At 40.8% G+C, this 26,573-nt stretch overlaps 1 protein-coding gene across 1 annotated transcript in view; it reads right to left on the reverse strand.

Moving 5' to 3' along the window:
- GLT1D1 (glycosyltransferase 1 domain containing 1) overlaps nucleotides 1-26,573 on the reverse strand; it is a 126,028-nt gene that overhangs the window by 57,315 nt on the left and 42,140 nt on the right. Inside the window, exons 5-8 of the mRNA XM_040250584.1 lie at nucleotides 20,068-20,104; nucleotides 14,902-14,958; nucleotides 2,359-2,454; nucleotides 1,531-1,580 (exon numbers count right to left, since the gene is read on the reverse strand). Coding sequence (XP_040106518.1) covers nucleotides 1,531-1,580; nucleotides 2,359-2,454; nucleotides 14,902-14,958; nucleotides 20,068-20,104 — 240 coding nt within the window. The remainder of the gene's footprint in view (nucleotides 1-1,530; nucleotides 1,581-2,358; nucleotides 2,455-14,901; nucleotides 14,959-20,067; nucleotides 20,105-26,573) is intronic.

Here is a 26,573-nt window from a genome sequence, read left to right on the forward strand (position 1 = left end):
ATGTGACTTAACATTCATTAGTGCACTGGGAATTATCTTGCTGACCATCTAAAGGCTGGCCCTGAGCCTGTGTGTGATGTGTATGTGCATGAGCTGTGTATATGTGAGTGCCTGTTATACAAAGAAACAACATGGATGGTGGGGTGATTCATCTTCCATGTGGCAACCAGTGTGGCCCCACAAATTCTAGCTCTTGGTATATGTTTTAGGTTAGGGGGCCTTTCTCCAGGTAAATGTAATATTCCAGAGGTCTTTAGAATACTGAGAAAAGCTTGCCACTTCCACTGCATACCTCATGGGTCCCTAGGGAACTAGTAAACCGACAAGATGAGAAACGACAGAATAGAACAAGGATGTCACAAACACATTTAACATGCCCAGACTCAGCCTGCTGGGCAGAAGGGAAAGGCAGTGGGAGATGTCGTTCATGGGAACAGAAGACGCAGCCCTGATACAGACACCCCATGAAGAGAAAACGAGACATTCTTACTACAGGGTTACATCCCAACTGGTGGGATGAGAGTTCTGTTTTCTAAACCGCTTGGACAGAGCTAATCAACATTTGTTTTCACGAGATGACCAATGTTGCCACCCAGACTCTCTGAGTCCTGAGCGCTTGGAGTTGACTCTGCGGGGGGGACCTCTCTGGTTGTCCAGTGATTGGGAGTGTGCCTGCCAACACAGGGGACGTGAGTTCAATCCCTGGTCCAAGAACTAAGATCCCACATTTCACGAGGCAACTAAGCCTGTGCTCTGCAACAAAGGAAGCCACCGCAGTGAGAAGCCTTCGCACCACAACTAGAGAGTAGCCCCTGTTCACAGTAACTAGAGAAAGTCCATGCAGAAAAGAAGAGCTCAACAAAGATCAGCTTAGCCAAAGATAAAATAAAACAACAACAAAAAAAAGCACAGCGTTGGTAACAACTGAAAAAAAAAAGAATCGACTCCGTAACAGATCACCTGCTTCCTCCAGATCTGCCAAAGGGGAGTGGGGGTGTCCAGAGTCCCAGGGAGATGAGAGGCAGCACCCCCAAGCCCTTCCACTGACCTCTGTTCCCCGGAAGACGGCCACGGTCAGCCAAGGACATCCCTCAGTGAAGACTTTATTTCTCGTGCTTATAGATTCTTATTCTCCACCCTACTTGGCTTCTAACTGCATGTCAATTACCTAATCCAGTGCTAGGGTAAACAGCTCCATGTCTGTTGAGCACTTCCAATGAGTTTCAAAAATGATCTGGACCACATGTAACATCTATCTTATACACCGACTTAGACAAACTTTCTTTATATGCCTCTAGTCCCGAGAGAATCCATTACTTACCCTTTGTAGCATTAACTTAATTGTAAAGACTTATAAAGCATCATCATCTCTAACCTTGATCTGGTGTTCATTTTTTAGAAGGCAAACAGGCTTTATTTGCTTAAGAAAGAAATCAAATATGGGTGAGAAAAGCAAATAATTTTACAAAATGTCTAAAAAGAATGGAGGAAAATAGAAATGAGATCAAGGCTCACAGCAAATCAACTTACTTCAGGACCAACAATAACCATGTAAACATTGGCCTCTTCTTGATGCCATTCTTGGGGAGAAAAAAGAAAAAAAAAAGACTTTTAAAATGGTTTTAAGTCACAGCTGAAAACATAACTCAGTTCAGTATTAATTGTGCTACAATATAAATTCTTTCATATCATTTTTGTTTTCATATTAGTCAACTTATAATTATTTGAAATGTAAGTATTGGACATTTTATGGTTTAAAGGAAAACTTTTTTTTCTAGACCATCGCATATTATTCAGATATCTAATTTATTAGGTAGTTAGGATGCATATGCCATCGTAACTCAATATGGACTTTCGTATACACTGGAGTCTATAGACTAACTTAAGCAGTACAACAAAACTCCAAATGTATAATACAAATTGGCATGTGTAAATTATTTCCAGGTAAAATTATTTTAGCCTTATCATTATTGGCTATTTTTTATGATTTTCTCAGAAGCTGAGAAGATCCTTTGGAGAAAAGAAATGGGAACCCACTCCAGTATTCTTGACTGGGAAATCCCATGGACAGAGGAGCCTGGTGGGCTATAGGAACCCATGGGATTGCAAAAAAGTCAGACATGACTGGGCGACTAAACAACAACAGCAAAACAGAAGCTGAAGTTACAGGAAAGCAGAAAACAACTGAAATGACTACACGGTGTGATTATTTTTCTGGTTGTTTCCAAAGCAACAATCTAGAAACAGTTCTGCTGGTGGGCAAAAAAAATGAGAAATCTCAAAGTCCTAAGGAGAGATCTTCGAAGATGGGAACCCCAGTGGAATCCCACAGGCGAAGGGTCACCCAAGAACACATACCAGAGAATGCATCCACCAAATAGAGAGGGTCTTTCACTTGTCTGAGTCCACAGATCAGGAGAAACACGTGTAGATTGTCAGCACTTTGGTTAATCTCTGCAACAGAAGAGTTCAGGGTATATTCAAAGGAGAGGATGCAGCTCCCTGACCTGATGACAATGAAAGGTCAGAGGCTGTTCGGCTTTGCCCTTTCAGCCAGCTGTGCCCATACCAAACCTTTATTTTCATTTCACTACATGAACCAACAGTTCTGATGGCTCAACCTGAGCTGAGCCTGGCCTAATAAACATAAAGGTACTGCCCACTGCAATGCAGGGGGAGGGGGCAACAGAGAACTGACTCAATTATTACTGAAATGTCAGCCATCAGTCATAGAAAATATTTCAGTGACATTCCAATGAAGCAGAATGTCTTCTTTATGAAACCAGAAAAATGGTTTATATAGGAATGTCCTCTTAAGTTCATATATTAGTACATATACACACCCCTAGCTAGAGAAACATTTTGGTTTGCCATTTGAAAGCTATCATATAAGACTGAGGCTTCTCAGGTGGTGCTAGTGGTAAAGAACCAGCCTGCCAGTGCAGAAGACTTAAGAGACATGGGTTTGATCCCTGGGTCAGGAAGATTCTCTGGAGAAGGGAATGGCTACCCACTCCAGTATTCTTGCCTGGAAAATGCCATGAACTGTAGCCTGCCAGGCTCCTAGGGCAACAGTCCATGGGGCCACAGAGTCGAACACAACTGAGCACACACACACACACACACACAGAAGTAAAACACATTCTTTGTGGTCCCTTTCAACAAAAGGTGGAACCCATTTTCCCACCCCTAGATGCTGGGCTCACCTGGTGACTTGCATTAATTACACAGCAAGGTGGGGGTTCCCTAGTGGTCCAGTGGCTAAGACTCTGAGCTCCCAGTACAGGGGGTCAGGGTTTGATCCCTGGTCAGGGAACTAGATCCCACATTTTGCAACTAAGACTCAGTGCAGCCAAATAAAGAAATAATATTTAAATATAATAATAACAGAGCAAGTGAAAGTGATTCCCAAGTCTTGGTCTTGAAGGCTGGTGTCCAGTGCCTTCACCCATTGGGACACGTGCACACGCATGTTAACTTGCTTCAGTTATATCAAATTTGTGACCCTAGAGACTGTAGCCCTCTAGGCTCCTCTTGTCCATGGTATTCTCCAGGCGAGAATCCTGGAGCGGGTTGCTAGGCCCTCCTCCATGGGATCTTCCCTACCCAAGTATTGAACCTGCGTCTCCTGTGTTGCAGGCAGATGTTTCACCCACCGAGCCACCTGGGAAGCCCCCACCCATTGGGACACCGCTGCCTCATAGTCAGGCTGGGCTGCCTCCTTACGAGTATACTTGGTGGAGAGAGACTCAGCCACTCATGCAGGACCTTTCAGGCCTCAGCCTAACTTACAAGTGAGCCCAATACACACAGAGGAAACAGAGATGAGCCAGTCCAAACTGTGCGTGTGTGCTAAGTCGCTTCAGTCATGTCTGACTCTTTGCGACCCTATGGACTGTGGCCCTCCAGGTTCCTCTGTCCATAGAATTCTCCAGGCAAGAATACTGGAAAGTGAAAAGAAAGTGAAAGTGAAGTCGCTCAGTCGTGTCCAACTCTTTGCGACTCCTTGGATTGTAGCCCACCAGGCTCCTCCATCCATGGGATTTTTCAGGCAAGAATACTGGAGTGGGTTGCCATGCCCTTCTCCAGGGGATCTTCCCAACCCAGGGATCAAACCCAGGTCTCTTGCATTGCAGGCAGATTCTTTACCATCTTAGCCACCAGGAAAGCCCCAAGTCTAAACCACCGACCCACAAAATCATAAGAAAATACACTGTGGTTGTTTTAAGTCATCATATCTGAGGTGGTTTGTTACACAGCCATATCACAGGGTCAATAGACAGTACTAATATCATTAACCCAAGTGAACCTAAAACTTCATCATTTGCAAATGCATATAACTGGACATAAAACCATGCAAGGAGAACGTGTTCATTCATACATTTCATTTCATGCATCCAGTTCTTTTTTTGTTGTACTCTTCTGGTTTTGTTATGTTTTGTTGACCACACTGCATGGTATGTGGGTATGTGGGTATGGTCGAGTATGGTATGGGTATGTGGGTATGGCTGGGGTCTCCCCAATCAGGGACTAAACTTGTGTCCCCTGCAGTGGAAGCACTGAGTCCTAACCACTAGACTGCCAGGGAAGTGCCCTCATTCATCGAATTCTCAATGGAAACAAGTTCATTTCCTCTGTGACTTTTTTCTTTTTTTTTAAATCTTTTGGTCATGCCTTAAAGCATGTGGGGTCTTAGTTAGCCAACTAGAGATTGAACTCGCTTTCCCTTTACTGGAAGTATAGAGTCTTAACCATTGGACTGCCACAGAAATCCCTCCTCTGTGCTTTTTTTAGTAACATAATTAGAATAAGTGTAATAAGATACATTGAGAGCACACTGACACAATCACAAAAGCTAATAATAATAATAATGCATAACTAGCTCTGGAGAAAATCTTAACTGAAATGTTGAGATTCAGATGTCCTCTTAGAAAACCCTTAAACCTCTTAGAAAAGCAGGTTCAGAAGACCCTTGAAAAAAAGTGATCTTCAATGTATCTGTACTCCAGGGTCCCTAGGAAAGTCAACCTTGTAAGAAAATAATCCATAATCGATAACATTGATCTTTAGAATGTTTTGTGACTTATATTGCCACCTGGCACACATGAGATATAACTGTTTACACACACAGACACACAGATACACACATACACAGTATGGTCTCAAAGAATAATTTAGACTTATTACATACCAGGCACTCTGATATTTTCTATTCCATTTCCCTTCATTTTTTAAAAGTGCTGGTGCCCAACTCACTAAACTGAGTTTGAGATCCTCCTTGCCCTTTTCCTCCCCGACCTACTAGACTCTAGAAGGAGACAGAGTTAATCCCATATCCCCTTGCTTCTCTTCCCCCACTTCTTCCTGGGCTGGAGATTAAATGTCACAGGAATTTAGAAAAGGACATTAGAACAGGATCAAACAAAGAACCAAATGCTTTGTCTTATTTTAGAAATTTTTTAAAAAACAAATTTTAAATTAAATGCAGAGCCAGCACCTGGGTTTGAGAGCTTATGTGCATTTTTCAGATATACCAATATCATTTTCAGGAAATGAAGTTCAAAAATCCTGATCAAACAACCAAGGCCTCAGGCCCACCTCGGGAACGCATCAATCTGGAGTAATTCCATTTCAGTCTCTCCTGGGGAAATGTACTATGTTCATTCTCAGATTTTAAAAAAAGAACAAAACAGACTGGCCTGTAGAGGTTTAGAGGTCAGGCACAGACCCACCTAAACTTTTCAGTGGATTTCATTTCCTCATTTTAACCCGAAACTTATTTTTCTTCTCTTGACTTTTCCTCTAAGATCCAGGATTCACATGAACCAAGGTTTGAACTCATCCTTTAAACACCCATTTACGTGTCTTTCCGACATTACCATTTCCTGGAGAATGGTATTTTTATCTTGTAAACAAAATGTGTCATTTTCATGGTCTGACACCATATCGGTCGCGACAGACTAAGCATCACACTCCAAGTCCTCTAAGTTTGTTCCAGAACAGAAACCCAGTCCTTCTTAAAGTCACTTTCTTTGCTGCTTTCTATTCCAGCAGCTCTTGTTTTGTTGGTTTTTTTTTTTTCCTTGTTATTATAAGGAGAAAAAAATTCAAGAACTTCTGCTGAGTGATCAGACTTAGTGAATGTTAAGTTGAAAAATCTGTTTTGAGGGGCTGTGAATGCAGAAAGAGATCTAATAACAGGAATTTTCCCTCTGAAAAACAAGTGAGTTTTCCTCAGAGCAGCCTGAGGAAGGAAAATATGACCATCTGAGTTGGCATGTTAGAGTATCCATATAGGAATACTGAGTTTTAAAGGAGAGAGAAAATCAAATAAACAACGAAAATAGAAATAAAGTGAGAATAAAACCCAAGAAGGTGTGGCCAGGTCAAGTTTAAGTTTTTACAGTTTCAGGATTGATGACCTTCGAGGCACCATTACTCTACCTGCATTAGTTACTGGTATTTAAAAACAAAAATTAGAGCTTCCCCAGTGGTCCAGTGGTTAAGACTGCACACCCAGTGCAGAGGGGCCTGGGTTCAATCCCTAGTCAAAGAACTAGATCCCACAGGCTGCAACTAAGCCTCATGGTGCAACCAAGATCAAAGATCCCACATGCCGCATCTAAGACCCAGTGCAGCCAAACAAATAAATAAAAATAAAAGCAAAAATCATGGATGATGGAACCATAACAACATTTAAGACATACCTGAAAACTCAAAGACCAGGTCACTAATTTGATGTCTAAACACATACCTCTGGGTCAGAAATCCTATGGTGACTATCACGTGAAAAATTGTAACAATGCCACTTGGTGCCTTTTGGGGCTTTCCTGGTGGCTCAGACAGTAAATAATCCGACTGTAATTCAGGAGACCTGGTTTCAAGCCCTGGGTTGGAAAGATCACTGGAGAAGGGAATGGCAACCCACACCAGTATTCTTGCCTGGAGAACTCCATGGACAGAGGAGCCTGGCGGGCTACAGTCCATGGGGGTAGCAGAGTTGGACACAGCTAAGCGACTAACATTTCACTTTCTTTAGTGCCTTTAATCTATTTTATTCTTTATTTGTTCCTAGTTGACCTGTTTGAATATGGAATCTGGTTGGCATAAAACTGATTTAATGTTTTAAACAAAGGAGATTTAGAAATATAACTGAACATTCTCAGCAAACCTAAGGTGTACCTTAAAGGAGAATGCATCCTAAAATTGACATCAGATGTTTAAGAAGGTGGCTTTAAACCCTGAGGATTAATTAGCTATCTGCCTATTTAAACCAAGTATTCATTAAGACCCTTCCCAACCCATCCATACTGAGTGAAGTAAGTCAGAGAAGGAGAAATTCGATATCCTCTATGTGAGGAATCTGAAAAGAAATGGCACAAATGAACTTATTTACAAAACAGAAACAGATTCACAGACTTAGTGAAGAAACCTGTGGTTGCCAGTAGGGAAGAATGGGAGGAAGAGATGGAAAGTTTAGGATGGACATGTACACACTGCTATATTTAAAAGGGATAACCAACAAGGACCTATTGTATAGCACAGGAAACTCTGCTCAATGTTATATGTCAGCCTGGATGAGAGGGGAGTTTGGGGGAGAATGGATACATGTATATGTATGGCTGAGTCCTTTAGGTGTCCATCTGAAACTATCACAACATTGTTAATTGGCTACACTCCCATATAGAATAAAGAGTTTAAAAAAAACAAACAACTTTGATTTTAAGGTTAATAATTCATAGGAATCCAGAAGCTGAGTAACTGATCACTAACAGTCTTCATCAAATTCATTACAACTTTTTTTTAATGGCAGCACTGCAGCACACAAGGGATCTTAGATCCCTGACCAGGAATCGAACCCAAGACCCCTGCAGTGGAAGTGTAGTGCCCTTAGCATTGGAGCACCAGAGAAGTTGGTCACTGTAACTTCTGTTTTCAGTGTCTCAGGGTGGAAGTGACAAAACACCATCACAGATTTCAAATTCTCCAGAGGACAGCATTAAGACAGAAGATGGGTGAGAAAGATGGTCCATCTCTGGAGTCTGAATCGCAGAACTGACAAAGATGAACGACCATACAAATGAGAACAGACATCTGATCATAAAACCCAGAGTCGCTGCTGAATTCTCCATCTTATCCTTAAGCCATTAGCCAACAGTCAGCTCTTGCAGCCACAACCACAGCTCCCCTAAGCCCATCTACTCTGAACACATTTACACCTTCTAATTGCACACATTAAGAATAGACTGCAGCCGAGCAGGTCTCCAGAGGGAATGTTGTCTAAGGAGTATTTAAAATCTCCTGGCTGTTTCGTTAATCACTCAACAGTAAGACCGATGAAACAAGCAAACGTCAGGCTACAGAACTGGATGACAAATCACCCTCTTTTTGGAAATTATGAATCTTAGTTACCCTGCAACGGTGACCTGTGATATACAGATGATGAAATAACCTTACAGCAGGCGATTTAAAACAGGCCCCCAGGTTCTGAATAACGGCTTACACTTCCTGACATGATAAAGCAATTGGACCGCATGGGTTCATTTGTAATGCTGACAACAGCTCTGCCATTGTAGCCGAGATTGATGTAAAACACTTGAAAAATTATTTCTCATCAAATGCTTGAAAATTTCTTCTTTTCAAGGGAATGGAATGGAGTATGTGGTGGAGGTTCTGTTTGAAGTTTTTGGAGCAAAAACAGGCCTGGAGTGTCTTCCTGTTTGCTGCGGGTAGGGCACTGATTTTGCATTTTCACGCTCTTCTCTGACATTTATAGCAGGACCTGCAACTTCAACTCCCTCTAAAGATACCCTTGCATTGTTGTCTTTAAGGAGAAGCATTTTAGGTTAAAAGAGATGAATCCCTAGGCTTCAAAGTGCATTTCCTGAGATAATTCTATTTTTTCTTTTTTAATTTTGTGGCTGCCTCGGGTCTTGGTTGCAATGCACCGGCTTCTCTAGTTGTGGCACATGGGCATAGTGGGCTTGGTTGCCCTGCGTCATGTGGGATCTTAGTTCCCTGACCAGGGATTGAACCCATGTCCCTGCATTGGAGGGTGGATTCTTGACCATTAGACCACCAGGGAAGTCCTTGCTGAGATTATTATAGCTATTCTAGCACCTTCACCAGAATTACTGGGCTGATCAGCCTGTAAGGCAGTTATAATTCCAAGCAGCTTACGCTTATGGGCTTCATCTGTGGACAACTTAACTTTCTACACTTAAAGATCCTGTACAATAAGATTTTGCTTAAATACCATGATTATGCTTTGATCATACCAAGCAGAAAAAACACAATGGCACCATACGTAGGGAAAATGGAACTCTCAGAGCTTCACTGATGGACACGCACCCTGATGGCATCTCTCCAAGGGACCATCACACAAAATGTATGAAAGCTCTGGTTAAATGCATAATCTAATCCAGCAATTCTTTCTCTAGGAATTGCTCCTAAGAAAACATTTGGGCAGACATATGAAGATTAAAATCCTAGCACTTTCATCACTGCATATCAAAAAGGTTTTAAAAAATCTAAACACCCTGGACTTCCCTGGTGGTACAGTAGTTAAGAATCTGCCTGCCAACACAGGGGTCATGGGTTCTATCTCTGGTCTGAGAAGATTCCATATGCTATGGAACAGCTAAAGCTCGTGCTCCACAACTGTTGAGCCCACACCCTAGGGCTTAAGTGCTGACACTACTGAAGGCTGTGTGCCTGGAGCCTGTGTTCCGCAGCAAGAGAAACCGCTGCAATGGGAGGCTCGTGCACCACAATGAAGAGTAGCCTCCATTCACTGCAACTAGAGAAAGCCCTCATGCAGCAACAAAGACCCAGGGCAACCAAACATAAAAATAATAAATAAAATTACTTAATAAATAAATAAATAATAAAAATCTAAATGTCCAACAAAAAAGGATTGTTAGGATACATTTATAGTATTTTAAATACAAAAAAGGAATTAAGAATATGATGTAATTGGAATCAATAAATAATAAGATTTCAAGATATAATGTCAATGTACAAAAACCAAATGTACCTCTATATACTGGCAACAACTAAAACTCAAAACTGAAATTAAAAAAATCTTCATAATACATCAAAAATAATAAAATCCTTACAAATATTTTTAAAAGACATGAAAGAAACCATTATGTTTCTTTACAAACCATTATGAAGATAAATAAGACCCAAGCAAATGGAAAGATATATCATGTTCAGAGATTCTAAGACAAATTCTCCAAGCCAGGCTTCAGCAATACGTGAACCGTGAACTTCCAGATGTTCAAGCTGGTTTTAGAAAAGGCAGAGGAACCAGAGATCAAATTGCCAACATCCACTGGATCATGGAAAAAGCAAGAGAGTTCCAGAAAAACATCTATTTCTGCTTTATTGACTATGCCAAACTCTTTGACTGTGTGTATCACAACAAACTGTGGGAAATTCTGTAAGAGATGGGCATACCAGACCACCTGACCTGCCTTTTGAGAAACCTGTAAGCAGGTCAAGAAGCAACAGTTAGAACTGGACATGGAACAACAAACTGGTTCCAAATAGGAAAGGGAGTACGTCAAGGCTGTATATTGTCACCCTGCTTCTTTAACTTACATGCAGAGTACATCATGAGAAACGCTGGGCTGGATGAAGCACAAGCTGGAATCAAGATTGCCAGGAGAAACATCAATAACCTCAGATATGCAGATGACACCATCCTTATGGCAGAAACTGAAGAACTAAAGAGCCTCCTGATGAAAGTGAAAGAGGAGATTGAAAAAGTTGGCTTAAAGCTCAACATTCAGAAAACTAAGATCATGGCATCCAGTCCCACCACTTCATGGCAGATAGATGGGGAAACAGTGGCTGATTTTGTTTTTCTGAGCTCCAAAATCACTGCAGATGGCGAATGCAGCCATGAAATTAAAAGACAGTTACTCCTTGGAAGGAAAGTTATGACCAACCTAGACAGCATATTAAAAAGCAGAGACATTACTTTGCCAACAAAGGTCCATCTAGTCAAGGCTATGGTTTTTCCTGTGGCCATGTATGGATGTGAGAGTTGGACTATAAAGAAAGCTGAGCACCGAAGAATTAATGCTTTTGAACCGTGCTGTTGGAGAAGACTCTTGAGAGTCCCTTGGACTGCAAGGAAATCCAACCAGTCCATCCTGAAGGAGATCAGTCCTGAGTGTTCATTGGAAGAACTGATGTTGTGGCTGAAACTCCAACACTTTGGCCACCTGATGCAAAGAGCTGACTCATTGGAAACAACCCTGGTGCTGGGAAAGATTAAGGGCAGGAGGAGAAGGGGATGACAGAGGATGAGATGGCTGGATGGCATCACTTGCTCAATGGACATGGGTTTGGGTGGACTGTGGGAGTTCCTGATGGCCAGGGAGGCCTGGCGTGCTGTGATTCATGGGGTCGCAAAGAGTCAGACACGACTGAGGGACTGAACTGAATTGCTAAGATATCAAATCTTTCTAAAATGATCTATAGATTCAGTGCAACAAGATTTTATAGAAACTGACAAGATGATTTTAAATTTTTTATATGGGTATGCAAAAAACCTAGAAGAGCTAAAACAATTCTGAAACAAAGTCATGGCCTAACACTGCCTGATTTCTAGACGTACCATAAATCTATAGCAAGACAGCATGATGCTGACGTCAGAGTGGGTATATACAGATACACTGGAGAAGAGAATGGCAACCCACTCCAGTATTTTGCCTGGAGCATTCCAATGACAGAGGAGCCTGGTGGGCTATAGTCCATGGGCTCACAAATAGTTGGACACAACTGAGCGACTAACAACAACATACAGGTACATAAAAGGAACACATACAGTAAACCGATTCTCAGCAAAGGGACTAGAGCAATTCATTGAAAAGCATTTTCAGTGATATTGGAATTTACAGGAAAAAAATGAATTTCAATCCCTGTATCCTACCATAACCCAAAAATTAATTTCAGAAGGATTACAATCCTAATGGAAAAGCTAAGACTTCCAGAGAAGAAAATAAGGAAAATATTTTTTTGACCTTAGGGTAAGCAGATTTCTTAGATAAGACTCCAAAAGACGAACCATTAAAGAAAAAATTGATGAGCTAGACTTCAACAAAATTTAAAACCTCTACTCTTCGAAAGACATGGTTAAGAACACAAAAAGGTAAACCAGAGAATGAAAGAAAATATTCACAATCTATATATCACCACCTTTTCTATATATCACAGAAAGCTCGTACCCATGTGCTTCCCTTGTGGTCCAATGGTTAAGAAATCACCTGTCAATGCAGGGGACGTGGGTTCAACCCCTAGTCTGGGGAGATTATACAAGCTGCAGAGCAACTAAGCCTGTGTGCCACAACTACTGAGCCTGCACACCTAGAGCCTGTGCTCCACAACAAGAGAAGCCACCACAATGACAAGCCTGTTCACTGCAACCAAAGGAGTAGCCCCACTTACTATAACTAGAGAAAGCCCCCTTACAGCAACCAAGATCCAGCACAACCAAAAAAAAAGAGACAAATCTGTCAACATTAAAAATATATATATAGAGAGAGCTTTTATCCAGAACAACAACAACAAATAAATTTAAAAACTATCTGCAGATCGAGAATTAAAAGACAACATGCTAAAAAATTTGAGCAAAAGTCTTGGCTAGACATCTCACCAAAGAAGACACATGAATGGCCAACACCATAGTCAGATATACCAATTCATTATCATCTAAGATAACTACAATTGAATAGTCTGAAAACACCAACTGTTGGCAAGGATGTGCCATAACTAGATCTCTCACCAGTGTCTGTGGAAGTGTAAAATAGTTTTGAGAGTGTAAAGAATAAAACACTTTCAAATAGTGTTTGACTGTTCTTTTTATAAAGTTAAGCATGTATCCACCCTATACTCAAGCTATTGAACTTGCAGGCTTTATCCAAGAGAAATCCCAACAAAGGTCACCAGATTTCTTGTACAAACATGTGGAGAGTGGTTTTATTTATAACAGCTAAAAATGGAAAACAACCCAAAGTGAAAGAAAGTGAAAGTCACTCAGTCATGTCCGACTCTCTGCAACCCCATGGACTAGAATTTAATTTAGTATTTAATTTAATTCTCCAGGCCAGAATACTGGAGTGGGTAGCCTTTCCCTTCTCCAAGGGATCTTCCTAACCCAGGGATCAAACCCAGGTCTCCCACATTGCAGGTGGATTCTTTACCAGCTGAGCCACAAGGGAAGCCCAAGAATACTGGAGTGGGTAGCCTACCCCTTTTCCAGGGGATCTTCCTGACCTAGGAATCAAACCAGGGTCCCCTGCATTGCAGGTGGATTCTTTACCAACTGAGCTATCAGGGAAGCCCGCCCCAGAGTCCATCAATAGGAGAATGGAGAAACAAATCGTGACAGTTCCATACAATGGACAGTGGAAAACGAGTCAACAATAAACAAGGAAGAACTACAGATACATCATCCTACAAGACGGATGAATCTCAAAAACATTATGTTGAGCAAAAAAAGATGCCAGACATGAACAGTATTTACTGTATGATTCCACTGAGAAGAAGTTTAAGACTAGGTAAGACTAACTGAGAGTGATAAAAACTGGAATAGAGTCCTTTACAGAAGGATGGGAATTAAATATGGAAAAGCACAAGAGGGAACGTTCTTGAGTCGTGGAATGGTGATCTGTCTGGATTAGGGCATGTATACATTTGTCAGACACCATCTAATTCTACATGAGAAGTCTATATCTTTGTAAACATTACTTTAGTTCAGAAATTTTTAAGAAAGAGTAAGTTAGAGCATATTGTTATTAACACAATGAATACAGCATGTTAGAGCAATAAATATAGCTTGACTGCACTTTTGTCTTTAAAAATCATTATATATAGGGTTATTTGTACACATGTATTATTTAAACATTAAAATATAAAACCATATCTACATTGTATATAATTAATATATTGTTGATATAATATAAATAATATAGATATCACACATAATTTTGTATGTATAACAAATATCACATCTTTATATATTTAATATATGATAATATCATCATAATATATTATGGTGATAATATCATAATATATTATGATGATATTAATATATATTAATGTATTAAATATATAATACATTAATACAGCTATAACATTGATATTGAAGAGGGCATGGCAAGCCACTCCAGTATTCTTGCCTGGAGAATCCCATGGATTAAGGAGCCTGGAGGGCTACAGTTCATAGGGTTGCAAAGAGCCAGACATGATTGAAGCAATTTAGTACACAGCACACGGAGCACAATATTGGTATTATACATAAATTTATGAAAAGCATTACTATGTATATAAAACTATTGAGAAAGATATATCAATATTTGGCAGAAAATAACAAAATTCTGTAAAGCAATTATCCTTCAATTGAGAACTAAATAAACATTTTTAAAAAGATAAAACACTAATAGCAGTTCCCTTTGGGTGCTGAGATTTCAAGTGGTTTAAAATTTTGTTTCTCAATCTGATATCCTTTTCAAACATTTTTTTATCGTGGTGATTTACTATGTGTGTAGCTAATAAAGATACATCAATGAACACAGGAAGTCGGCACCCTTAATAAGAACAGCTGTCACATGACGCTACACATCTGCGGGGTTGTCCCAAGGGCAGCATCAGAAAGGCTGCTGTTACTCTTCCTCTTGCATTCCACCTGCATCCCCAGGTTCATGGGGATGAGACCACTGATGGAGAGAAACAAAGCTTGTTCTAACTGTGCCTTGCCCCTTCCCACTGTTTCACGCAGTTTCTTTGACCCTGACAGCTCCTTCTTCAAAACCACGCGAACCTAGCAAGAAACTGATGCATTGACAAGATGCACGTATAAAAGTCGTACTGGAAGATCTCATCTCTTACCTGAACACTGAAGAAACGTATTCCAGTTAAAGGCGGTGTTCGGCACTGTTGCAATTCCTGGGTCAAAGGAAAGAGGACAGAGGAAAGTTCACATTGTTGAAACATAGATGGTTATTTTGTCTTGACATTTTAAAAACTGTCACACTCGGCTCTCATACAGAATTAAAGTTCCGAGGGCTTCACTGAATTCCCACTAATCTCTCCAAGCCCCTGAGGTTTAAAATAAGCCTATGAGGGACTTCCCTGGTGCTCCAGTGGTTAGGACTCCATGCTTCCACTGCAGGGGCCACAGGTTTGATCCCTGGTAGGGGAACCAATAGCTGTGAAAAGAAGAGAATCAAAAAGCCAAGGAGAAAAGGAAAGATATAAGCATCTAAATGCAGAGTTCCAAAGAATAGCAAGAAGAGATAAGAAAGCCTTCTTCAGCGATGAATGCAAAGAAATAGAGGAAAACAACAGAATGGGAAAGACTAGAGATCTCTTCAAGAAAATTAGACATACCAAGGGAACATTTCATGCAAAGATGGGCTTGATAAAGGACAGAAATGGTATGGATCTAACAGAAGCAGAAGATATTAAGAAGAGGTGGCAAGAATACATGGAAGAACTGAATAAAAAAGATCTTCATGACCCGGATAATCACGATGGTGTGATCACTCATTTAGAGCCAGACATCCTGGAATGTGAAGTCAAGTGGGCCTTAGAAAGCATCACTACGAACAAAGCTAGTGGAGGTGATGGCATTCCAGTTGAGCTATTTCAAATCCTGAAAGATGATGCTGTCAAAGTGCTTCACTCAATATGCCAGCAAATTTGGAAAACTCAGCAGTGGCCACAGGACTGGAAAAGGTCAGTTTTCATTCTAATCCCAAAGAAAGGCAATGCCAAAGAATGCTCAAACTACCACACAATTGCACTCATCTCACACGCTAGTAAAGTAATGCTCAAAATTCTCCAAGCCAGGCTTCAGCAATAGGTGAACCGTGAACTTCCAGATGTTCAAGCTGGTTTTAGAAAAGGCAGAGGAACCAGAGATCAAATTGCCAACATCCGCTGGATCATGGAAAAAGCAAGAGTTCCAGGAAAACCTCTATTTCTGCTTTATTGACTATGCCAAACCCTTTGACTGTGTGGATCACAATAAACTCTGGAAAATTCTGAAAGTGATGGGAATACCAGACCACCTGACCTGCCTCTTGAGAAATCTGTATGCAGGTCAAGAAGCAACAGTTAGAACTGGACATAGAACAACAGACTGGTTCCAAATAGGAAAAGGAGTACATCAAGGCTGTATATTGTCACCCTGCTTATTTAACTTACATGCAGAGTACATCATGAGAAACGCTGGGCTGGAAGAAGCACAAGCTGGAATCAAGATTGCCGGGAGAAATATCAATAACCTCAGATATGCAGATGACACTACCCTTATGGCAGAAAGTGAAGAGGAACTAAAAAGCCTCTTGATGAAAGTAAAAGAGGAGAGTGAAAAAGTTGGCTTAAAGTTCAACATTCAGAAAACGAAGATCATGGAATCCAGTCCCATCACTTCATGGGAAATAGATAGGGAAACAGTGGAAACAGTGTCAGACTTTATTTTTTTGGGCTCCAAAATCACTGCAGATGGTGACTGCAGCCATGAAATTAAAAGACGCTTACTACTTGGAAGAAAAGTTATGAGCAATGTAGATAGCATATTCAAAAGCAGAGACATTACTTTGCCGACTAAGGTCCATCTAGTCAAGGCTATGGTTTTTCCAGTGGTCATTTATGGATGTGAGAGTTGGACTGTGAAGAAGACTGAGCGCCAAAGAATTGATGCTTTTGAACTGTGGTGTTGGAGAAGACTCTTGAGAGTCCCTTGGACTGCAAGGAGATCCAACCAGTCCATTCTGAAGATCAGCCCTGTGATTTCTTTGGAAGGAATGATGCTAAAGCTGAAACTCCAGTACTTTGGCCACCTCATGCGAAGAGTTGACTCATTGGAAAAGACTTTAGCTGGGAGGGATTGGGGGCAGGAGGAGGAGGGGACGACAGAGGATGAGATGGCTGGATGGCATCACTGACTCGATGGACATGAGTCTGAGTGAACTCCGGGAGATGGTGATGGACAGGGAGGCCTGGCGTGCTGCGATTCACGGGGTCGCAAAGAGTCGGACACGACTGAGCGACTGAACTGAACTGAACTGAGGGGAACTAAGATCCCGCATGCCGTGTGGTGTGGCAAAAAAAAAAAAAATTAAATTAAATTAAAAATAAAATAAGCCCACAACTCCCAAGGAGAAAAGATACATTGCTTTCAACCCCACCACCCATCCCTGGGTCAAACTGTCTCTAGATCACAGAAAGCTTGAGTTCCTAAAAAAAATTCACTTTGGTAACAAGTATCCAAACCACTACCAACTAAACTCTAAAAGAAATTATCAGGGCTTCCCTGGTGGTTCAGCGGTGAACAATCCAGTGCAGGAGACATGAGTTTGATCCCTGGTCCAGTAAGATCCCACGCACCGTGGAGCAACTAAGCCTGTGTGCCACAACTGTTGAGCCTGTGCGCCACAACTGTTGAGCCTGTGCTCTAGAGCCCGGGAGCTGCAACTACCGGAGCCATCTCACCCTGGAGCCTGTGCTCCGCAAGAGAAGCCCCCACAATGGGAACCCCGTGCAATGCAGCTAGAGAGTAGCCCCCACTTGCCACAACTAGAGAAGAGACCTCACAGCAAAGAAGACCCAGCACAGCCAAAAATAAATGAATAAAATTATATTTTAAAAAATTACACAGAAATTATATCTGTACTTAAAATTCCTCATCTCATCCCTCTAAATCATACATGACTGCCTGCTAGCTGTGTCACTTCTTCAGACAGATTTTCATTTAAAATGCTCTGTAAAAATGAACACTAAAATGTCTGAAAGTCCAGAGGCAACATTCAACAATTTATCTTGAGAGTAGAAAAGATTTAAAAGTTGATGGAGTATAAATTATGTTGTTGAACCACCTCTCCAAGACACCTCTAAGTTGGCCATTCACACTGACTAAACAAACAGTAGCTAGTTAAGGGGTGCCCACCCCATGCTGGCCCTGGCACAGAGTCTGGGTGGGTATCTTCCATGCCCTCCTGGAAACCCTTAAGCTCCGTTAAGCAGGTTGATTCCTCCAGTTTATCCGGCTGGAAACCGAGGTTCACTGAGGTTAATCGGATCCAAAATGACTCAGTGTGTAGGTGTTAGAGGCTGCGTCCAAACCCACATGGTACATCAAAGCCCATGTGTTTCCTGCTGCACCACCATCTTCTGTGGCTATAAACCAGGGGCCATGGAGGAGGAACGGGAGCTTCAACTCCAGGCCTGCCCTGACACGGACACACTCCTTTTATACACAGAGTCAGTGCATCATTTTTAAATGGGGGTCCGAGAAAAAGTGTATCTGATGAGTGATTCTGCTGCTGAAATCATCCCTGACACCACTACTGCCTTTATACCGTGACAATGAAATGAGTAACTCTGGAACGTGATGAAGGACAGGGAATCCTGGCATGCTGCAGTCCATGGGGTCACAAAGAGTTGGCCAGGACTTACTGAACGAACTACGACAACAATAACAATAATGTGATGTGTATAATGTGGAATTGAACTTGTGACCCTGGGCTCGGCATTGGTTATAATCTCAGTTTGGACCAAGCTGTGTTCTTCCTGGAACTATTGATTCCCTGATTTCTATTGTGTGGGTCAGTGTTTTACTAGGTGTGTTTAGGAGAGGTCTGTGGAAAATTCTGAAAGAGATGGGAATATCAGACCACCTAACCTGCCTCTTGAGAAACCTATATGCAGGTCAGGAAGCAACAGTTAGAACTGGACATGGAACAACAGACTGGTTCCAAATAGGAAAAGGAGTACGTCAAGGCTGTATATTGTCACCCTGCTTATTTAACTTATATGCAGAGTACATCATGAGAAATGCTGGACTGGAAGAAGCACAAGCTGGAATCAAGATTGCCAGGAGAAATATCAATCACCTCAGATATGCAGATGACACCACCCTTATGGCAGAAAGTGAAGAGGAACTAAATAGCCTCTTGATGAAAGTAAAAGAGGAGAGTGAAAAAGTTGGCTTAAAGCTCAGCATTCAGAAAACGAAGATCATGGCATTTGGTCCCATCACTTCATAGGAAATAGATGGGGAAACAGTGGAAACAGTGTCAGACTTTATTTTGGGGGGCTCCAAAAATCACTGCAGATGGTGACTGCAGCCATGAAATTAAAAGACGCTTACTACTTGGAAGAAAAGTTATGAGCAATGTAGATAGCATGTTCAAAAGCAGAGACATTACTTTGCCGACTAAGGTCCATCTAGTCAAGGCTATGGTTTTTCCAGTGGTCATTTATGGATGTGAGAGTTGGACTGTGAAGAAGGCTGAGTGCCAAAGAATTGACGCTTTTGAACTGTGGTGTTGGAGAAGACTCTTGAGAGTCCCTTGGACTGCAAGGAGATCCAACCAGTCCATTCTAAAAGAGATCAGCCCTGGGTGTTCTTTGGAAGGAATGATGCTAAAGCTGAAACTCCAGTACTTTGGCCACCTCATGCGAAGAGTTGACTCACTGGAAAAGACTGATGCTGGGAGGGATTGGGGGCAGGAGGAGAAGGGGATGACAGAGGATGAGATGGCTGGATGGCATCTCCGACTCGATGGACATGAGTTTGAGTGAACTCCGGGAGTTGGTGATGGACAGGGAGGCCTGGTGTGCTGTGATTCATGGGGTCGCAAAGAGTCAGACACGAGTGAGTGACTGAACTGAACTGAACTGAGGGTCTCAGGAAAGGATGTCATAAATCACAACCAGGGCAGGACCCTGAAGAGGGCAGGAAGAGTTGGAATGGAGGCAGAGGGTTCCAGGGCCCCCATCTCAACTCAACATAAATGGAGAATCTCATCCTTTTCCTTTGGTAAACATATCACTGATAGAGTATTTGTACTCTGTTAAGTGATCTGCAATCTGCAATTTATTCTTTTATAAGGTTCTCCTTTTTTATCTTAATGATAAAAATAATAAAAAATGTACCCATTTTACTATTTTCAAGTAAATCCAAGACATCATATTATTCTATTACAGTACATGTCTCTAAAAGAGAAAGACTTTTTTTTTCAAATATACATTTTTTACATTTCTTACCTTGACTCTGGACATAGATCTTATCCTTAGCATGCGGCTTTTGTAAAGGGGAGAAAGAAAAGGAAAAAAAAAAGTAAATTTGATAATCCATTCCCATTGTTTCTTAGAAATAAAATGAAGGTCATAAAAATATCCTCTTGGAAACATCGGAAAGAATCATCTACACAGCTGCTCATAGACTAGTTACTTTATAAGAGCAAAGAGTTACCTCTATTTTTAATGGGGGTTAGCCCATTAAAAAATGTAGCATTTCTAAGCTAAGAAGCACAAAGACGTCCCTTAAATCAAGCATTATGCAACATTACAAATATCTGTAATATAGTTGCTATGTTAGTCGAAAAGTTATGAAGCTCAGACAGAAAACATGCCAGGGACAAAGCCCATCAAGTGCACATCAGGAGCTGAGGCTGAGGGTTTAAGTTTTTTTTGCGAAATGTGGTTTGAGGATACAAGTCCTTGAATAAGAGAGTACATTCCCCACCTCTAGAGGAGAAAGGAGGAAGGGGCAGAGGAGAAGGAGGAGGAGGAAGTGGAAAGGAGATGAAGACAAAGATGGAGGAGAAGATGGAGATGGAGGAAGGGAACCAAATATGTTGAGAAACGGGAGGACAGGCATCAGGGGGAAGATTCTTCCAGGAGGTGAATGGACTAGTCTCAAGGACCCTGTAAAGCACCTCCCCAAAAGCCTCTTTGACATCAAGGGACAAGGCAATACTTGCATGATAACCTAGATATGGGTCCCCAGAGATAAACTCACTACTCCTGGTGATGTTTTCTGGTAGAACTTCACAAGACTGCTAGAAAGAAAAAGAATCCATTTATCGAGCTCATATTGAAACAGTGACATAAATATTTTTAAAATCAGGGTTAGACCTCCAAGATGGAAGTTGCAGCAGCCAAGTGAGACAGGGTCAAGTAGGTTCCGATGGGTGTTTCTCGTAAGTAGCCAAAGATATGGTCACCTGGGTGAAAAAGTCTTAAAAGGTGTACTTTTTGGCCAAGAGACCTAAATCTTAGCTCCATGCATGAAATGACTAAACTAGGTAAAGAGTGGCCATCCCAGAGGTCATCCCCCACGCTGAGCTCTGAATGTGTGTGTGGGGGGCGGGGGCGGTGTTCCGAGTGTTCCTTAAGGTGACCTGGAGCCCATGTACTGCATGTGATCTGCTGGTCCACTTTGACCTTCATCCTCAAATCAGTTTTATGTTTTAGGAAACAAATTCAAGGTGAGGCAGTCCCAAGAAGGGAGAGATAATTGATGAACAGGAAGTTTCTGGGAGAGGCACCTTCCAGCCATGCAAGGACGACGGCTGATCGGAAGTTGGTACAGGGAGACCAGTCTTGTTTAGCTTTTCACCTTAGCATGACATGTTACATTTAACCATCAGAGGCATCTGAGACCTCTAAAAGTCTTGTGTATCCTCCTCAATTCACCACAGACCAGAGAGGCATCCTTAAAACAAAAAAAACCCTTAAAATAGCAAGCCTCCAAAACACACACACACAAAGTTTCAAAAACCTCTACTAGTTAAAAAAGATGTTAACCTAAATGGGGAAAAAAATGGATAATAGTAACCATTTGATGTCAGAATTTAGCTCAGAGCCCTAAAACATTCCTTTTTGTTTAATTATAATTTCATTAGAAAACTGAAGAAAATTGTATTGGAATGCAGTACAGGCTTAAGAGCATCTCTTCTTTAAACAGCCCTAAAGGCTACAACATTGGGTTAGAAAATGTCTATAAAAAAGATATTGAAGCATGGTAAAAAATACACCCAGATGGCATTTTAACTTTAAAGGTAATACAATGTGTTTGACAAAAACAGCTTCAATATAATTCTATATAAATTCGATTCATGAAAGTCCAGCAACATGGAGCTTATAGCCTTGCTACTGTTTTTGTTAGAACTGTGCTGTGCAATTAGAAACACATAAAACCCCTTTGGGGACTTCCTTGGTGTTCCAGTGATTAGAGACCACCTTCCTATGCGGGGGACATGGGTTCGATTCCTGCTGAGGGATCATGGAACTAAGATACCACATGCCGTGAGGCAATGCAGCCTGCACACCACGGGTAAGACCCAACACAGCCAAATAAATAAATAAATATTTATTTTTCAAAAGATATGCAGGGTTTTTAAAAATAAATAAATAAACCCCAAAAGCTCCTCTCAAGAAAGCTCTTTTGGGCACAAACAAAGATTAATTAATTAAATGGGTATTTCAACTCAATAAACAGAATAAATTGACTCCATGTAGAAACATCTGGGTCTATCTGCTAATCTTTACCTATGTCTATGAGGATTATTTCCCCAGAATCTATTGAACCCCCTCAAGTCTGACATAAGCTTTTAAAACATGTCATAAATGATATCTGAAGATCTTACCCAAGCAAATCAAGAAAATAGAGGCAGAGTATAAAAGAAATCTGCATCTGAGTTATTTTCAATCACTAAAAAGCTATCTGGCAAAAGCCAATTGGCTTATATTGATTTTGAAAATCATTTTCTATATTAAAATATTCTAAATACAAGTCAGGGTTCTTTGCTCAATATTTATTGTTGTTTCACTTGCCTTGAAATAACATGAGTTGAAGTCCTTACATATATATCATTTCCTTTGCAAGATGAGCTCACCAATGCATAAAGTGAAACTGTGTATATGTGTGTGTGTAGGAAGGATGGAGAAGGAAGATTCTCCATTTTTTTTCTCCATTTTTAATGTCTATGTGAAACCATTACTTAATTTGACCCACTACTAGATATAAAAAGCCAAGGCCCTTTTGGATAAATACTTATAAGTATATGGGACTTTGTAACAAACTTAAATACTCATCTATGCCTTTTCATAATGGAATACCAGACAGATGGCAACAACAAAAAGATTTCCCATTCTTTGATTAATATGACCTGAAATTAAAGTTTGTGCTAAGTAGAAAGCACAATAAATATTATTTTTAAAAATCTGTGCATAGTTCATCCTCTACAGGTGGCAAAAATCATTAATTTTTATTTTCAATTTCAATACAACTTCTGATGATGGATTTGTTAAAAGTCCTCTTAAAGTAGTTATAAATGAGTTCAAAGAAATCATGACTAATAAGTGTAAAACTTGAAATATAGCACAAAACACAGAAATTGGGCACTTTTCAGGTGACACAGGTCTCTTCTTTTCTCCTTTTTCTTTTTCCCGTTAAAAACTGTTTTTAAGCAAGAAAAGAAAATAATGTCCAGGGAATTCCTTGATGGTCCAGTGGTTAGGATTCAGCTTTTTCACTGATGGGGCCCTGGATTCAATCCCTGGTTGGGGAACTAAGATCCTGTAAGCTGAGAGGCAAGGCTAAAAAATAAAAAAGAGTTAAAAATAAAAAAGGAGGGGACATGACCTTTTCACAGAATTCTTACAACTGAACCAAGCCAAGACTTTTTAAGAAAAGGAAAAAAATCCACGAATGAGATGAGGGAGAAATCTGAAAACTAAATTGGGGTCCAATTTCAGGGATCCAATCTGGAATAGGCAATAAAAATGAAGTTAAAACAACCCTGGGCAAAAATCAAGGCATGAATGTGTAATAGGTAATCTAGTCCAGCGATTCAAGAAATAGGAATGCCAACAGGAAAATCCCCAGGAAGATTTTTAAAAATACAGTTAAATCTATGGAGTAAATAGCGTGGAATCATTGGTGATCTGGGACTTCCCAGGTGGCGCTAGTGGTAAAGAATCTGCGTGCCAGTGCAGGAGATATTAGAGACGCGGGGTTCCATACCTGGGTCGGGAAGATCCCCTGGAGGAGGGCATGGCAACCCACTCCAGTATTCTTGCCTGGAGAATCCCATGGACAGAGGAGCCTGGTGGATTACAGTCCACAGGGTCGCAAAGAGTCAGACACGACTGAAGCGACTTAGTACGTATGCACAGAGGATTTTATTCATGCACACATTGCTGATTTTATTCACAAGCTTCCCCTACTGTTCTGTGCCTTAGTAATCTTTTGAATTAGAAGCAATGCTTTGGATCATTCCAAAAGTTTGTGCCCCAGGTTATGGGAAAGGTTAATTCAGAATCTATACTCTGAAATTGATGAGTTTTTCCATTCTTCGGAAAAACTTAAAATTTTTTCAATTCCCAAGGATCCCACATGGGGGTAAAAATGCAAAGAACACTTGCAGTTCTATCAAGAAATCTCTGAGGGAAGCCAATCATAATGGAAGTTATTAGAAATGATTAGCTCCGTAGGATATGACCAGTCCCTGTAGCTTCCTTTGCAGCCTATTTGCAGGGAGGGCCAGCATTACAAACTAGGGTTTCCAAAGATAAAACAAAGGAAGCAAATGTTTCCTAAGTTTCCACTGTAGTAGAAGCTATAATAAAAGATGTGGTCTGTGTAGCTTCTGTCAATGTGATTTTTCAAAGATGATCAGATATAAAGCAGCAGGCCATGCAGGAAGAAGAAGAAATAAGCAATTCTCAGGACACCAAACTTCAACGATTAGGCAAGAGGCAGCCCATTCAGATTAGAACAGAGCTAACACGGACATTGGCCTTTTGAGCTCACCTGTGCCATGAACCGGGCATATGATAGCCAATGAGATCTGTCTGGCTTTCTGTATTTTAACTTCCAAAAGAACTGTGATGAGTATAGGTACACAATGAAAGGAAAATTACTCTTTAAGGATCGCCTAACTGCTTCCAGAAAGTTATTTTTCTTTAAGGAGTGCCAAGGCAGGATAGATACACGAGGGCTCTGGAGGCAGTGACTCAGTTTCCAAATTAAAAAAAAAAAAAAAAAACACTAAAAAGTAGCAATGCCAGGAAACTTAGCTCAGCACTATACTCAGCAAAGAGTACCCATGTGACGTGTTGTTCTGAATCTGATAATTGCATCAAGCAAAATTGACTCAAGGTCACAATTTTGTAAAAATAGTTAACAAATATTTGAATTTAGAAAAAGTCCTCTTAGCTGAGTACTTACTAGAAAAAAAGCACATAAACAGTGCAGTTAAACTTTACACAGGCCTATGGGGTTTTGAATTCAATGGAGACAAATTAAACCACACTCATTGGTTCTGCAGAGAGAAAAGGCTTCAGTTAAGACTATATCTACACCGAATTTGTTTTTAATTATTCTGGTGAAATAGTTACATTTTCTGGTAAAAGCCTGGTGAGTTTAGAGAAAGCATCCTGAATGGACTAGAATTAAAAGTGCCCAAATTTTCATTCTGAAGGTCTGTTACTGTGGCAAGAAATCAAAGTTCTTTTTAGACTAGTTTTAAATTTGTACAATGCCTAGATCACAGTTAGACATGTATGGTGAATCAAATTCTTGAACACACCAAATCAAAGGTAAAATATCACAAAACAACATAGAAGTACTATCCCAAAACATTACCAATATCGAACTTGGTGATAAATACTAATGACATAGCAGGCAGACCTAGTAAAAAGCCCCCTGGGACAGTGCTCCCTTATAAAGCAGGCAGGACATCACATTAAGGCTGACATAAGTAACATTAAAAAAATAATGACCAGCCCAAACAAAGGCATTCCAATTAAAAGAGATAAAACTTTATCGAAATCCAGTCCCACATGCCATGGGGCAGCTAAGCCTGTGTGCCACAACTAAGATCTGATGCAACCAAATAAAAAAAAAAAATTAAGAACGTGGCCTCGGCCAAGACAGGTCCTGCTCATGCCCTAGGCTTCTAGGAAATAATCTACATGATTCCTAAGGGGCATGTATTGCTTAGGGTGGGGCCAGCCACAGCTAACAGTCTTAGGTGGGGACCAGCATGCCAGGAAGACCACCATGGGATAGAAGGTGGGACCTTTGGGTCAAGTGGTATCAATCCACCTGGGAGACTGGATTCAACCATGTAGTCAATCAATCAAGTCTATGTAATGAGCCCCAGTATAAACTTTGGACACCAAACTCAAGTGAGCTTCCTGGGCTAGAAAACTCTGTGTATACTGTCTCAGATCAACAAATGGAAGTTAATTAATATCTCTGCAAATGGCACAATTTCTTTTTCTCATGGCTGAGTAATATTCCACGGTATATATGTGTCACATCTTCTTTACCCACTCCTCTGTTGATGGATATTTAGGTTGCTTCCATGTCTTGGCTACTGCAAATAGTGCTGCAATAAGCATTGGGGTGCGTGTATCTCAGAATTACGGTTTTCTCCAGGTATATGCCCACAAGTGGGATTGCTGGGTCACATGGTAGTTCTATTTTTAGTCTGTCATACAGAGTAAAGTCAGAAAGAGGAATATTGCATATTAATTCATATATGTGGAATCTAGAAAAATGGTACAGATGAACACATTTGCAAGGCAAAAATAGAGACACAGATGTAGGGAATAAACATATGGACATCAAGGCAGGGAAGGAGGGTGGGACGAATTGGAAGATTGGGACTGGTATATATATACTGAAGTGAAGTGAAGTGAAGTCGCTTAGTCGTGTCCGACTCTTTGCGACCCCATGGACTGTAGCCTACCAGGCT

The sequence above is a fragment of the Oryx dammah genome, unplaced genomic scaffold (assembly GCF_014754425.2).
Source record: "Oryx dammah isolate SB20612 unplaced genomic scaffold, SCBI_Odam_1.1 HiC_scaffold_12, whole genome shotgun sequence".
Taxonomy (NCBI): Eukaryota; Metazoa; Chordata; class Mammalia; order Artiodactyla; family Bovidae; genus Oryx; species Oryx dammah.